At 38.2% G+C, this 11,894-nt stretch overlaps 1 protein-coding gene across 2 annotated transcripts; it reads right to left on the reverse strand.

Annotated features, from left to right (window-relative positions):
* Window positions 1-2,489: 2,489 nt before the first annotated feature.
* Window positions 2,490-3,620, reverse strand: LOC146501621 (uncharacterized). 2 transcript variants are annotated; one of them, XM_085131896.1, is made up of 3 exons: window positions 3,492-3,620; window positions 3,278-3,325; window positions 2,490-3,181 (listed from the first exon to the last, which is right to left on the reverse strand). In XM_085131896.1, the coding sequence occupies exons 2-3, from the start codon at window positions 3,318-3,320 to the stop codon at window positions 2,562-2,564; spliced, it is 663 nt and encodes a 220-aa protein (XP_084988022.1). In that variant the 5' UTR covers window positions 3,321-3,325; window positions 3,492-3,620; the 3' UTR covers window positions 2,490-2,561. The 2 variants fall into 2 exon arrangements, with proteins under 2 accessions (XP_084988022.1, XP_084988023.1); XM_085131897.1 differs by having other exon boundaries at window positions 3,278-3,320; window positions 3,492-3,619.
* Between the last annotated feature and the right edge of the window lie 8,274 nt (window positions 3,621-11,894).

Below are 11,894 nucleotides of genomic sequence, written 5' to 3' on the forward strand. Positions count from 1 at the left end.
AGTAACCATTGTCCTTAATGTAAATATGTAAGAAAAATTGTGTATGTTTCTGTTCCGTGTCCTGTGTACTGTTTGTAGTATATTTGTCTTTTTGGCTGCTGTTACAACCAAATTTCCCCTTGTGGGACAATTAAAGGATTATTCTATTCTATTCTATTCTATTCTAACAAAGTTTTACTTTGCAAAGAAAAACTGAGATTTTGGCAATGACAGGTTTTTGCACCGAAACATACATCATTACAACAAAAACAACCTGATGTTAATGTTAATGTCTGTCAACAACAGAGATGGGCAGTGCAAGTAACGCGTTACTGTAATCCGATTACTTTTTTTTGAAGTAACAAGTAATGTAAGGGATTACTATTGCAAAAAATGTAATTAGATTACTGTTACTTCCCCGTAAGCACGCCGCGTTACTGCGTTACTAAAACCGTGATTTTTTTGCGAGAGTGTCTCATGACAGTGACGTAAGCGAGTGCGACGTTCGTGGCAACAGCTGTGTGCAGATCAACAAAGGATAATCTATCGAGTGCGGGAGAGAGTATGAGCGTGCAGCGTTTAAAGCGTGGAAGTACTGACCTCACTTTGAGTTTGATTTCGTAAAAAGTGACAAAAACATTAGCGTCCACTGTTCACTGCGTGGGAAGAAAACTTCTTTTTACAGCGAAAAACCCCCTAAACCTCAGAGGAAGCACCCAGTACGCTACGACGAAATGGAAAATTCACAGACAAACTCAATAATAGATAGATTCTTCCACTGACCGCTGCGGCACACCTGCACCAGGGCAAACATCCGCCTGCTATACAGGTGAAAATAGAGCAACAGGACCACTGAGTCTTTGATTTTATTTATTTTCTGCTGTGTTTTACTTGCATTTATTTGAAAGACTGAGTGTAAACACAAAAAATATTTTATGTGCTGGAATGTGCAGAATATAGGTTTAAATGTTAAACAAATTTCTTCCAGTCAGATAATGTTGCATATAATTAAATTTTTGCTCGATGCATAAAGTTAAAAGATTAAAACTAATAAAACGTTTTGAGGGTTGAAATAAAGAAAACCCTTTTTGAAGATTTTTTTTTTTTTTTGCCTGTGTCCTCTATGCCTTGGCTGCTTGGTCCCTCACAGTTTTGTTATTACTATTATTCCTGTTTTAATTTCTTTCCCAAGTTGTTGTGAGCCCCTCATTTCTTATAGTAATTTCGTTCCATTATTGTTTCTATTTGTTCTATTTACTTAGTTCCCTCTGTGTTCCCTTTTGGTTCCTTCTGTTTTCTCTCTATACTTGTCTATCATTCTTCTGTCCAATACCTGTCTTCCTTTGTGTCGAGCTCTTCCTTGCTCTCCTGATTAGCTGTGGCTAACTTCCTGTTTTGTTTTGGTAGCTGTTTATCGTGATTGTTTTCAGCTGTGTTTAGTTCCCATACTATCTCTGCTTTCCTTGTTACCTCTTGTTAATATATTGCTTCAGTCTTCCTTTGTCCATCTACATGTCATGCCATCCTCTCTACCTCCACTAAAATAACCAGTAACTGCCCGGTTACTGTGGATCAGGAAGTAGAAGAGGTCGTCCACCATTTGGAAGATTGCTGGTTTGACCCCTTGGGTCCTGTAATCAAAGTATCCTTGGGCATGTTACTACATACAGAGTTGGCCCTTTTAGTGTGAATGTAGTAAAAAAAAAAAAAGGGCTTTGAGTGCTCAAATAGAGTAGTAAAGTGCTGCATAAGTACCAGTCCATTTACCTTTTGCTCCCGAGATGTTCATAGTATCTCGTCATGTTGCTGGTTTCCCTTGTACGTGTTAAACATTTAGTAGTCTGTGGACTCTGCATCACACTCTAAGCCAGCGGTCCCCAACCTTTTTTGCGTCATGGACCCGTTTATGCCTGACAATATTTTCATGGACCGGCCTTTAAGATGTCGCGGATAAATACAACAAAATAAAACTAGTACCGGTACCGAAAAAAAGAAGGTTTATTCATAACACGTGAAAAGACCCAGGAAAACCGAGTACACGATAAAAACGATAACAAAATAACGCTGAAAACTGATAAAAACCCTGAAAACTATACATTTCACACCTGAGCCTCAACTCTCGCGGCCCGGTACCAAACGACTCACGGACCAATACCGGTCCGAGGACCGGGGGTTGGGGACCGCTGCTCTAACCTATCCTGTCAGTGTCACATCTAAAAAAATGTATGAAAAGCATCAGCAAATATCAGCATCTGGATTACAGTAAATGTTGTGGTTGAGGACTGATGTTTTAGTACTATTTCTCAGCATCTTGTTACACTTTTAAAGTTTATGTGTAAAGTTGTTTTTGTAGGATGGCACATTGATTGTGTTTAAATATCAGAATCAGAATACTACCATACCTTGGTACCTCTATTCTGCAAGAGTAATTTGGTTTTACAAAAGCAGTTTTATATCTTTTTAAAAATAAGGGTGTTGCAGTGCTCGTATTTAATCAAAGGACAACTGAGTAGAAGATGCATTTTTATTAAAGAGGTTCCATTCAGTCACTCTGAGTGACGGTTGGCATGTCACTTTTGGATTCACCTCTCATCTTCATCACCCTCATCCTCATCACCCTCATCGCTTTCTTTATTGCCTTCAAGTAGGGAGTCTTGTTCTTCAGAGGCGCTGTCAGCAAATTCATCCCACCAGTGGAACTGTTCGCTGGCATGACTTTTCTCATCATCGCTGTCTTCCTCTCTAAACTGTCTCCTAAATCCTCCAGGGAGCAGATCCTCCTCTGCTTCTCCTTCATCCGGGTTGACTTCATAGTCAACCTCAGCAGCCTCATTTTCATCTTGATGAGCTTCATTGCATTCTTCTTCATCGTTGCTGCTATCAGCATTTTGATCATCATCGGCAAAATTATAATTGCAATAATTGTGGTCATTTTCAGTATCTCTGTTATTGTGGTCATTTTCATCATCAGCGTTATTGTCATCATTTCCATCATCAGAGTTGCTGTCATCAATTTCAAAATGAATGTTGAAGAAATTATTCTGATTGATGTGATCACCATCGTTGTTGTCAAGCTGCTCTGGCTCCCAAAGTCTCGCAACTTCAAAGATATGTGGTGCAAACATTATAACATGTTCCACACCATTTTCAAAGAAGTTGTCCATATCTCCCCAGTTACCACCTTCAGCCAAGAGTGGTTGCTCTACATGAAAGTTCAGTTAGCAAAGTCACAGCTAATCAAAAGAAACGTCAACACTGCATTATGTTTCTTTTGTACAATAACAGATCAAGTTCTTACCCTCATTAGGCTGAGCATGGGCCCCATCTCCTTGTTCCGTCATCTGAGCTTTAAAGATCCCACAAAGACATAAGTTATTCAGGTTAAGCAGTACATTTCCCATCTGTACTGTAGGGCATGCTCAAAAATCTCACTGTAAATATCTACCATCAGCTATCAAGGTTACAGCATCAAAATTAAGTTTCACTTATAAAGCAGTTCCCCCAAAACTCACCTTTTTTTCAAAGAAACTGCCCTAGTCCTAGTTCAGCTGGGTGTGTATCTGCTTGTTGCTGGAGTCAAAAATATGTTTCAGTTGTAACATTTAAACCTGCACTGTAACTGTGCAATAGCTGTGATGTCATAAGAACTACCAGAATGCCATCCCATGAGTGTTCCATGAAATTCCACCTCAGGAAGGCCAACTCTGATGGCCTTCATCAGGGCTTATGTAAGCTTACTTCAGGACTACCAATGTAGCCACTGTACTCCGGGTACCCTATGACCCCGATGGAGGGAGGAGTTAGCCCTTTTCTAACACAAAAATCAGTATAAATCACAATATACTGATATATAAAAAACATAACCATGCTAACAGACAGCCATTTCTAAGTAGTGATGGCGGTAAAAAATAAAAAACTGAGCTTGGTTCTTTCATTGTGACAAAAAAGTCGGCAATGGCTGGGATGTCAGTCATTTAATTAATATTGCATGTACTTATGTGCTTAAAGTAAACAAACAAAAATAATGTTATTAATGTTTTAGCAGTAGTAAAAGTTTAATATATTTAGTCTTCTCATATAAAACTGACAACACAAACATCATAAATAGGAGAAAAAACTGACCTCCTTTTTTGAACCTGCTCATGAGTGTTTTCATGATGGCAAGCCTTGTTTTCTTTCAACAATCAGGAGAAGACCACAGCTGAAGACTCTGTATAGATAATGTCATTTATGAGAAGCTGCATCCCCTTTTACATTACAGGCAGGGGGAGAGGAGGGTCACGAAGACACGCTCATAAAACAGTAATTCAGCACTTCATTCTGCTCAAAAGCAGCCACACACGGTGAAATAGGCTGTCAAATACAGTGTGCTTCTGCAGGGAGTTTGGTTCACTTTAGTGTTAGCAGCAGTGGCCTCGGAAATGTTCATGCAGCTCATTGTAGTTCAGCATTTTAGAAAAGTCACTAAATAAACCATTTCTGTCAAAACTGTTAGGAGTGTGAGTACTTAGATAATTTTTACATTTATTAAAATCAATATGTTTTCCTGTGATCCAGGTTGTGTAAACGCTGTTGTGTAAAAGCTGTGTAAACAGCAGGTTGTCACTTACCTGCAGAAGAAACAGCGTGGGCTTTTCTTTTTCTTTTCGTAAGTGTATTGGTGCCTATGTCTTGTTCAGTCTCTGAGTGTTCCCATGCTACAGGTAGCCAGAGGGTATGTGGACACAGGAACATTAAGTGTTGAGAAAACAAGTATTTATTCAATCAGCAGGTGTCATCAAATCTGAGAAAGAAATGCTAAAAACAGAACATCTGAGATAAAAAAAAAAACAAAACAAAAAAGAGCCAATTTCTAGGAATTAAGGAACACAACATGGCTATGGGGATTACTATATGTTTGTTGTTTTGCTTCATCATTAAACCAGACTGAAACACTGAACAGAGCGCGTGCTTTGTGCTAGCACATCTCACCGAGAGTAAAACCTCCCGAGTCACCTGAAAATCCTGCATTAAAAATAATTCTAAATTCTGCTGCTTCCGTAACGAAACCTTCTAGTAATTTCAAACTGTTTAAACTGTTTCTGAAAGTCACACCACTTACTGGCCTTAGCTCATTTCTGCTTTAATCCCAACACTTTAATTTCAAATCAGCTGTAAAAGAAACGTTTAACTTTCAAATGCCATGAGAGCGAGACCCGTCTCAGACGTCTGACATTAAATGTGACAGCAGTTACCAGGAATGAAATTCGACTGTGGTAGACGGCACTTTTGAATAGTCAAGAATGGTATTTTTATCAGTATGGAAAGTGTCTATTTTCATTTTTACTTTGTGCTATTTGTTTAACCTTTTCAAGATTTTAACAGGTAACCTTTAGAAACTGTTTCTAATTTCAGGGTTGTATATACCACTGGTGATGCTCTGATGGTTTTGATGCCTCGCTCTCTTATAAGGAGATTCGGGCCATTCGTTGTTTATTCTTTGTCTGTTTACATCAAAGAAAATGTCAGCCATGTGTTTCTGCGCTCGGTGCTCTGAGCAGGTTTTCTGTAATAAGGCATGAAAATGTTGAGGTGACTGTACCAGCACAGCACAAAGTACAAGGGACTCAATTTTCCAGCTAATGCACATTTTGTCAGCCATGTCTTTTCTCACTGTGCAAGACACACACTCACACAGATGTGCACATCAGGACACATATAACCCCACTTTGCACTTGTGCACCAATGCATGAAATGCACACTATGTCTGAAATGCTTTTTCTGTGATGTGAAGTGAAGGTCAAGAGGACGGGGCATGAATGACTGGCTTTTATTTTAGCTTGACATCATATGCAAGATACCATCTACGTCTTTGTATTTAACAACAAAAGAAGCTCTTTCCTTATTTTTTTTTTTTTAATGCTGAAATTCAAAGTTGTTTTTTGATTGGATCTAGCTCAGCAATATTTAGTGCATTATGTGTCATTTGTCTGTGCTATATCAAATTAAGAGACCTAGGTTAACAGAGAGTGAGGCGTTTGGGTCGAGTAAGTCTTTCCTCAGGCTAAACAATGAGACACAGCCAATGGTGTGCTTGATGAATCTGCTGACACGTCAGTGTCGTCGTGTAAATAATTCAGAAAGACAATAGAGAATGGTAAATGGTAAATGGCCTGTATTTATATAGCGCTTTACTAGTCCCTAAGGACCCCAAAGCACTTTACACATCCAGTCATCCACCCATTCACACAGAGAAGAACAGAAGAACTCACTGCAGATGGCTGAAGGTCAAAGGTCCTCCCAGCTCCTAGACATGTTGGAAAAACAAACTGCATCACCGCACAGTGACTTATCCAGTTGCTCTGCGCGACCCCCTTGAAAAGCTGAAACCTGACGCTGTTATGATCAAAGAGGGCAACTGTCTGTTAGACTGACCCACCTCTTCTATGGAGCTTTTTGGTAATATTTTTTACATGAGACATGATGAATGGAACAAATTAAATCCCTTATTATTAAGCTGCCCGAGATCACTAAATAAATAAGCCTGTAGCGAGTGATGCAAAATGATTGATACTGATGGACTGATGTGGGCACTCAAAGCCTCTCATGAGATTTTCATGACAGTCACATTAGAAAGAAATCAAAGGAAATGGACACTACTGGCAGCGCTTAATAACAATCCATCTATCCACTGTTCGGTGATTTTTATGCGGTTGGATATAAAGCTTTTTAAATGGAAGGCAAGGCCAGCATTGATCTGATACTAAAAGCCTTCCTGTTGCTAATGAGGATCATGTCATGCTGTATTTTTCTGAAGAAAATGTCAGCCCATTCAACCGCAGCATTTTATTCACTTACATCACTGTAGCTTGAACCAGCAGTTTATTTCTGGAATGAAATGCACAAAGAACGATGATTTATTTTTCATGTTATAAAAACTTCACAGTCTTCATTCTTCAGATGTGATTGCCCACTTATGACGTTATAAAGTCAGATTTCATTGGTCACTCAAAAATCAAAAATACAAGCTACACATTAACGTTTCATAGCCAAAACCAAGCTTTTGTTTGGAAACTTAGGTCTGTAATTTTTCACATTACCTTACACTTTCCTGTTAAAAGAGAGATTTTCTTTCCCATTGCTGCCAATCATTGTATTGTATTATTGTAGGACTATCATGACACAGTTGTAACTGTAATGTAATAAATTAATTTAGTACAATAATGCATTGCAGTATGTTACTTTGGAGGGTGTTACACCTGCTACAGAAGGTGAGTATGATGGCAACTACACTTTACTGTCAAAATTATTCACTCACCCATGCAAGTTGTATCTATCTATCTATCTATCTATCTATCTATCTATCTATCTATCTGTCTGTCTATCTATCTATCTATCAAGGGCGTAGATTTGGTTTTGGCATTGGTGGGGACGGATGATTCAACCACCGAACCCTGCCCTGTTTCTTTTTTCTTTTTCCCCCTTTTTGTTTTTGCTTCTTAATAAAAACAGGAGAAATATACTTGCCTACATATGCTATTCTACGTGCTTTTAAACCATTTAAAATCACAATTCATTATATAATTATATAATGTTAAATTACTATTAAACAAATGACTGACGAAGTATTTTAGGCTTTAGTTTACTTCAGCCATATTCCATATAAATCAGGTATCATATAAACATAAAAATAGCTTCAAATACAGTCATGACAATAAAAGAATATGACTTTAAGGACTTAACAACATTACTTCAGTTATAGTACACCAACATCTGTTATATTTTGGCACTAAGGGAACACTGAATGACCTGGTGGTTTTTGTCCATAAAACTACTCATCTAAGATTAACACAAAGAAAAAGATCTCTCAGCAAAATTATGCAACAATTTAGGCACACTATTGCCCCGATCAAATCAGTGAGCTGAGATTTTCTATTTTAAACATGAACTACTGTTACAGTAACAGACATGGACTACTGGTGTCCCACACAACAACTCAATGTCCACTATGTGAAGGAGCCAAACACATGCCTTCTCCTCTTGTTAACTGAGATAAACTGCTGGCATATTTGTTTTACATCTATATTGTCCAGTCTCTCCTGGTGGACATGGCATACAGCAGCATTGTTTAATCTAATTTGAGTCATTGTTAACCTTAGCCATCTTTTTAGTCTTCTGAGAGCACTGAAGCTTCTTTCAGCCTCAGTACATGCGTTTTATCCTCAGATTACAATTATTATTCTGTGCTTGATGTGCCTCACCTTTGGCCCTGGCTCTTCCCCTCTGACTGCACTAGGACATATTGCCACCTGATAAAATAACACATTGATTTGTGCCATATAAAAAGTGAGACATGTCAATTCAGATTCTTTGTCAAATATACACTAATGAAACAATTTACATCAGCAGCCTAACAATTGGCATGATAATAAATACTATTTAATCTACAGCACCAAATCATCAGTCAGTCACCTGTGACCTCACCTCTTCACCTCTGTTTGAGCTACAACATGGCAGAGCTGCCTCTGTCACCTGACAAATAACAGTGAGACATTCCAAATACATGCAGTCACACACGTGCTTCAAATACAGTAATGAACCAACAAGTCATCATCCAACTTCACCTGTGATCTTGTGTCACCATTACTCTCTGAGCTTTGTGTTGGTTCTTCTGTCACCTGACAAATAGGACATACATGTCAATAAGAATAAAATGTGTAGCTGCTTCAGTGTTTCTGTCAATTTGTGCAGATCTTGACTCATCAGTAATGTTTGTAGGTTGAGTGCATTTTTAAAACAATTTGTGCAAACTGCACTACAAGGTGAATATTTGCACAATCATGACTACCTCATGATATTTTGTCTCAAAAATTAACCCTATGAACATGTCAGTACCATTAGGATGAAATTATTGTGTCACCAGCATTTTAATGTTAGACGTATAATTTTAACAGCCTCTGTAAACTAATATCCTGGCTCACTCAAAGCTGCCGTTTTCTCTGACAGTTTCAATCAAAATTAGAAATGCTACTCTGGGAGACTGAGATAACTAATAGTGCTGCATGTTGTGCAGTTAGTTTCCAAAACACGTTATTCATGGTTACATACAATTTTAGACTGATGTGGGCCAAAGCCTAGCATAGCCTGTAACGTTATTATGACGGACACATTTTATGAGTTAATTTGGCTTTAAGTGACTTGCAGGTTTCTTTGAAAAATACTTACATCCAGGTTCTTCCTTTTTGCTGCCATCCTCCTCTCCTCCTCGCAGCGCAGGCATGCCGCTGCTAAAACTAAACAGAGCTCCCTGAAAGGCACAACCAATCACATTGGCCATTTTTGTCACATGAGGTAGGACTCCAGTAGAGAACGTAATTTAACTCTTTCTGCACCGCTGGGTGAATGAGACGTTGACAGATCCTTTTTTTTTTCTTCTTTCTATCGGGTTTGATTTTTTTTACTGGAATAGATCAAATTATTGGTGGGGACAATTCAATAATCGCTGAATATTGGTGGGGACATGTCCCTTCCATCCATGCCAAATCTACGCCCTTGCTATCTATCTATCTATCTATCTATCTATCTATCTATCTATCTATCTATCTATCTATCTATCTATCTATCTATCTATCCATCCAGACGGTAGAGTTGCAAGTTCAATCATAGGCACATATGTTGAAGTCTAATCACACTAATCACTTATAATCTGTAATTGTACCTATTCGGGGTACGTCTCAGTGCCAGTTGGGATAGATTGTAACCCTACTATTAGCTGCTAAGAAAAAGAATTACAGAGTCCAAAAAACATGTAATTTCTGAGGCTCCATATATATTTTTAAAAGAAATGTAATCTGTTTCAGGTGGTAGGGATGCTATCATGACATGACGGCCATAATGTTCTCTATTTTTAAACTCCAATTAGCAGAGGAATCCTCTGAATGGCTGTGAAGGCCATAGCATTTAATTTCATATCTTTTTTTTCCCCTCCATACTAATCAAACCTTCTTGTGACCTTATGTCTCCAGTCTAGCAGCATTTGCATACATCATGCATATTTACTTATTTATTCAGAAATCACTCTTTGTGGGCCAGAGATCACTGGAATTTTTGAGGAAAAATATAAAGCTGAAAAATCATATTCATCTGCTTTCAAAGGATCTTTGAGACACTGTTGTGATTGATCTCCACAGAGCTTTTAAAGGAAAGGTCTTTTAATGTTAGTTAGAAGAAGAGAGCTGCATAAATATTTTCAAACTATATTTGCTTTCATACCTTTTTTCATGTCGCTTTACAAACACATCATGTTCACATCACAAAGTCACATACCTCCCAACGCTACCTCCTGTCTTCCACCCCCATATTCAACCATCAACACCTACCCTGCAGCCTGTCAAACTGTCACATCACTCAGTCTCAGCTCTCAGCTTCATGCTAACATGCTGGAAAAAGCTGCTTAGCATTATGCCAAATGTGAAGCTGTCTTTGTCAGGTGATGAAAACGGTGTTTTCATGTGTTGTTACTGATATACAGTCATTTTAAAGGCTGGCACATAAGTTTAAAGTTTCGACAAATGAGTGTACTACCTTACAATATAATATGTAATTTATATAGCGCCAAAGGATTTGGCGCTACATAAATTTAATTTAATTTAATTTAATTCTTTATTCTTGCCCATCCCTCTCATGCTGACACGCTTATCCAATTCATGGGAGCCTATCGATAGGCTCCCATGGCCTTTTCTGCAGTGTTCTGTCTGTGCTAGTCCTTGGTAAATGGACTGTAATTTATATAGTGCTTTTCAGCACCCAGAGCACTCTTTACACAGCAAACTGCATGCATGGAAACAATTCTAATGCTCATGCACATATGCAGGTGCAGATGGATATATCAGGAGGTCTTGGGGGGTTCAGCATCTTTTCCGAGATCAGTTCCGCATACAGTATACATCTTCTGAAAAGTAGACAGCCACCATAAACAATATGCTTTTGGGGGCACATAGGTGACAAATGGGTAACCAGTTTCATGTGAGGTGGATTAATATATATATTTATATAGTTAGATGAAAAAAGGCAGTTCTGTACTGCAAAATTCATCTTTAGTTTTTAAAATAATTCATTTGTAACAACAACAGTTGCCTCAAGGCACTTTATTTTGTAAGGCCCTACAATAATATAAGAAAACAGAGAAAACCCAAACAATCATATCTTGATGATGAAAAGGATGGTAGTATTTATTTATATAGCTTTAGGTATTTTTTTTATTGTATTAATATTTTTTGTATTTATATATAGTAAATCATAAAAGAATATATTTGACAATTGTGGTACTTGTATCAACTAGTACCGGTACTTGCGAATGTGTTGGGGTCCTGGTGCCTGCTCAGCTGTCCCAGCGTGGCCACAAGTGGCTTTCCCCCCACTTGTATACAGAGCACTCAGTGTTGAAAATAAAGTACTGTTTAACTGTTATTCTCAAGTCTGCGCCTGAGTCCTTCCTGCCTGCCCTGATAGAAGGATTCCTCTTTAATCTTAATCATCCCTGAATATTAGAGAGCGTGATGTGAAATTGCCTGCATTTCTTTCCACACTTTGTAAATCTGCTGACGCAGCACTGTTTGTATGTTGCAAACAAAGAAGAAAAAAACTCCTTTTCAAGGTGATGAGTGGACACTTGAAACTTTGCAATGCTTAGTGTTCTGTTGTTTACATTACGCTTGTAGCTTATCTCTTTCTTCAGTGCACAGTCCTAATCTCTTGTATATGTTGTAAAATGTTTCCCATCTTGCCCTTTTTTGTAACTCTGAGTAATTTTTTTTCGTTTGACATGTGAAAGGTCAGTGAGCTCTGGAGAGGCCAGCAGATAATAAAGTGGTTAAGTGGCACCACCGTGTGGCCTTACAGACATCATTTTGCTGACATATACAGCAGGGACACAT

This window comes from Neolamprologus multifasciatus, chromosome 15 (genome assembly GCF_963576455.1).
Source record: "Neolamprologus multifasciatus chromosome 15, fNeoMul1.2, whole genome shotgun sequence".
NCBI classification, from domain to species: domain Eukaryota; kingdom Metazoa; phylum Chordata; class Actinopteri; order Cichliformes; family Cichlidae; genus Neolamprologus; species Neolamprologus multifasciatus.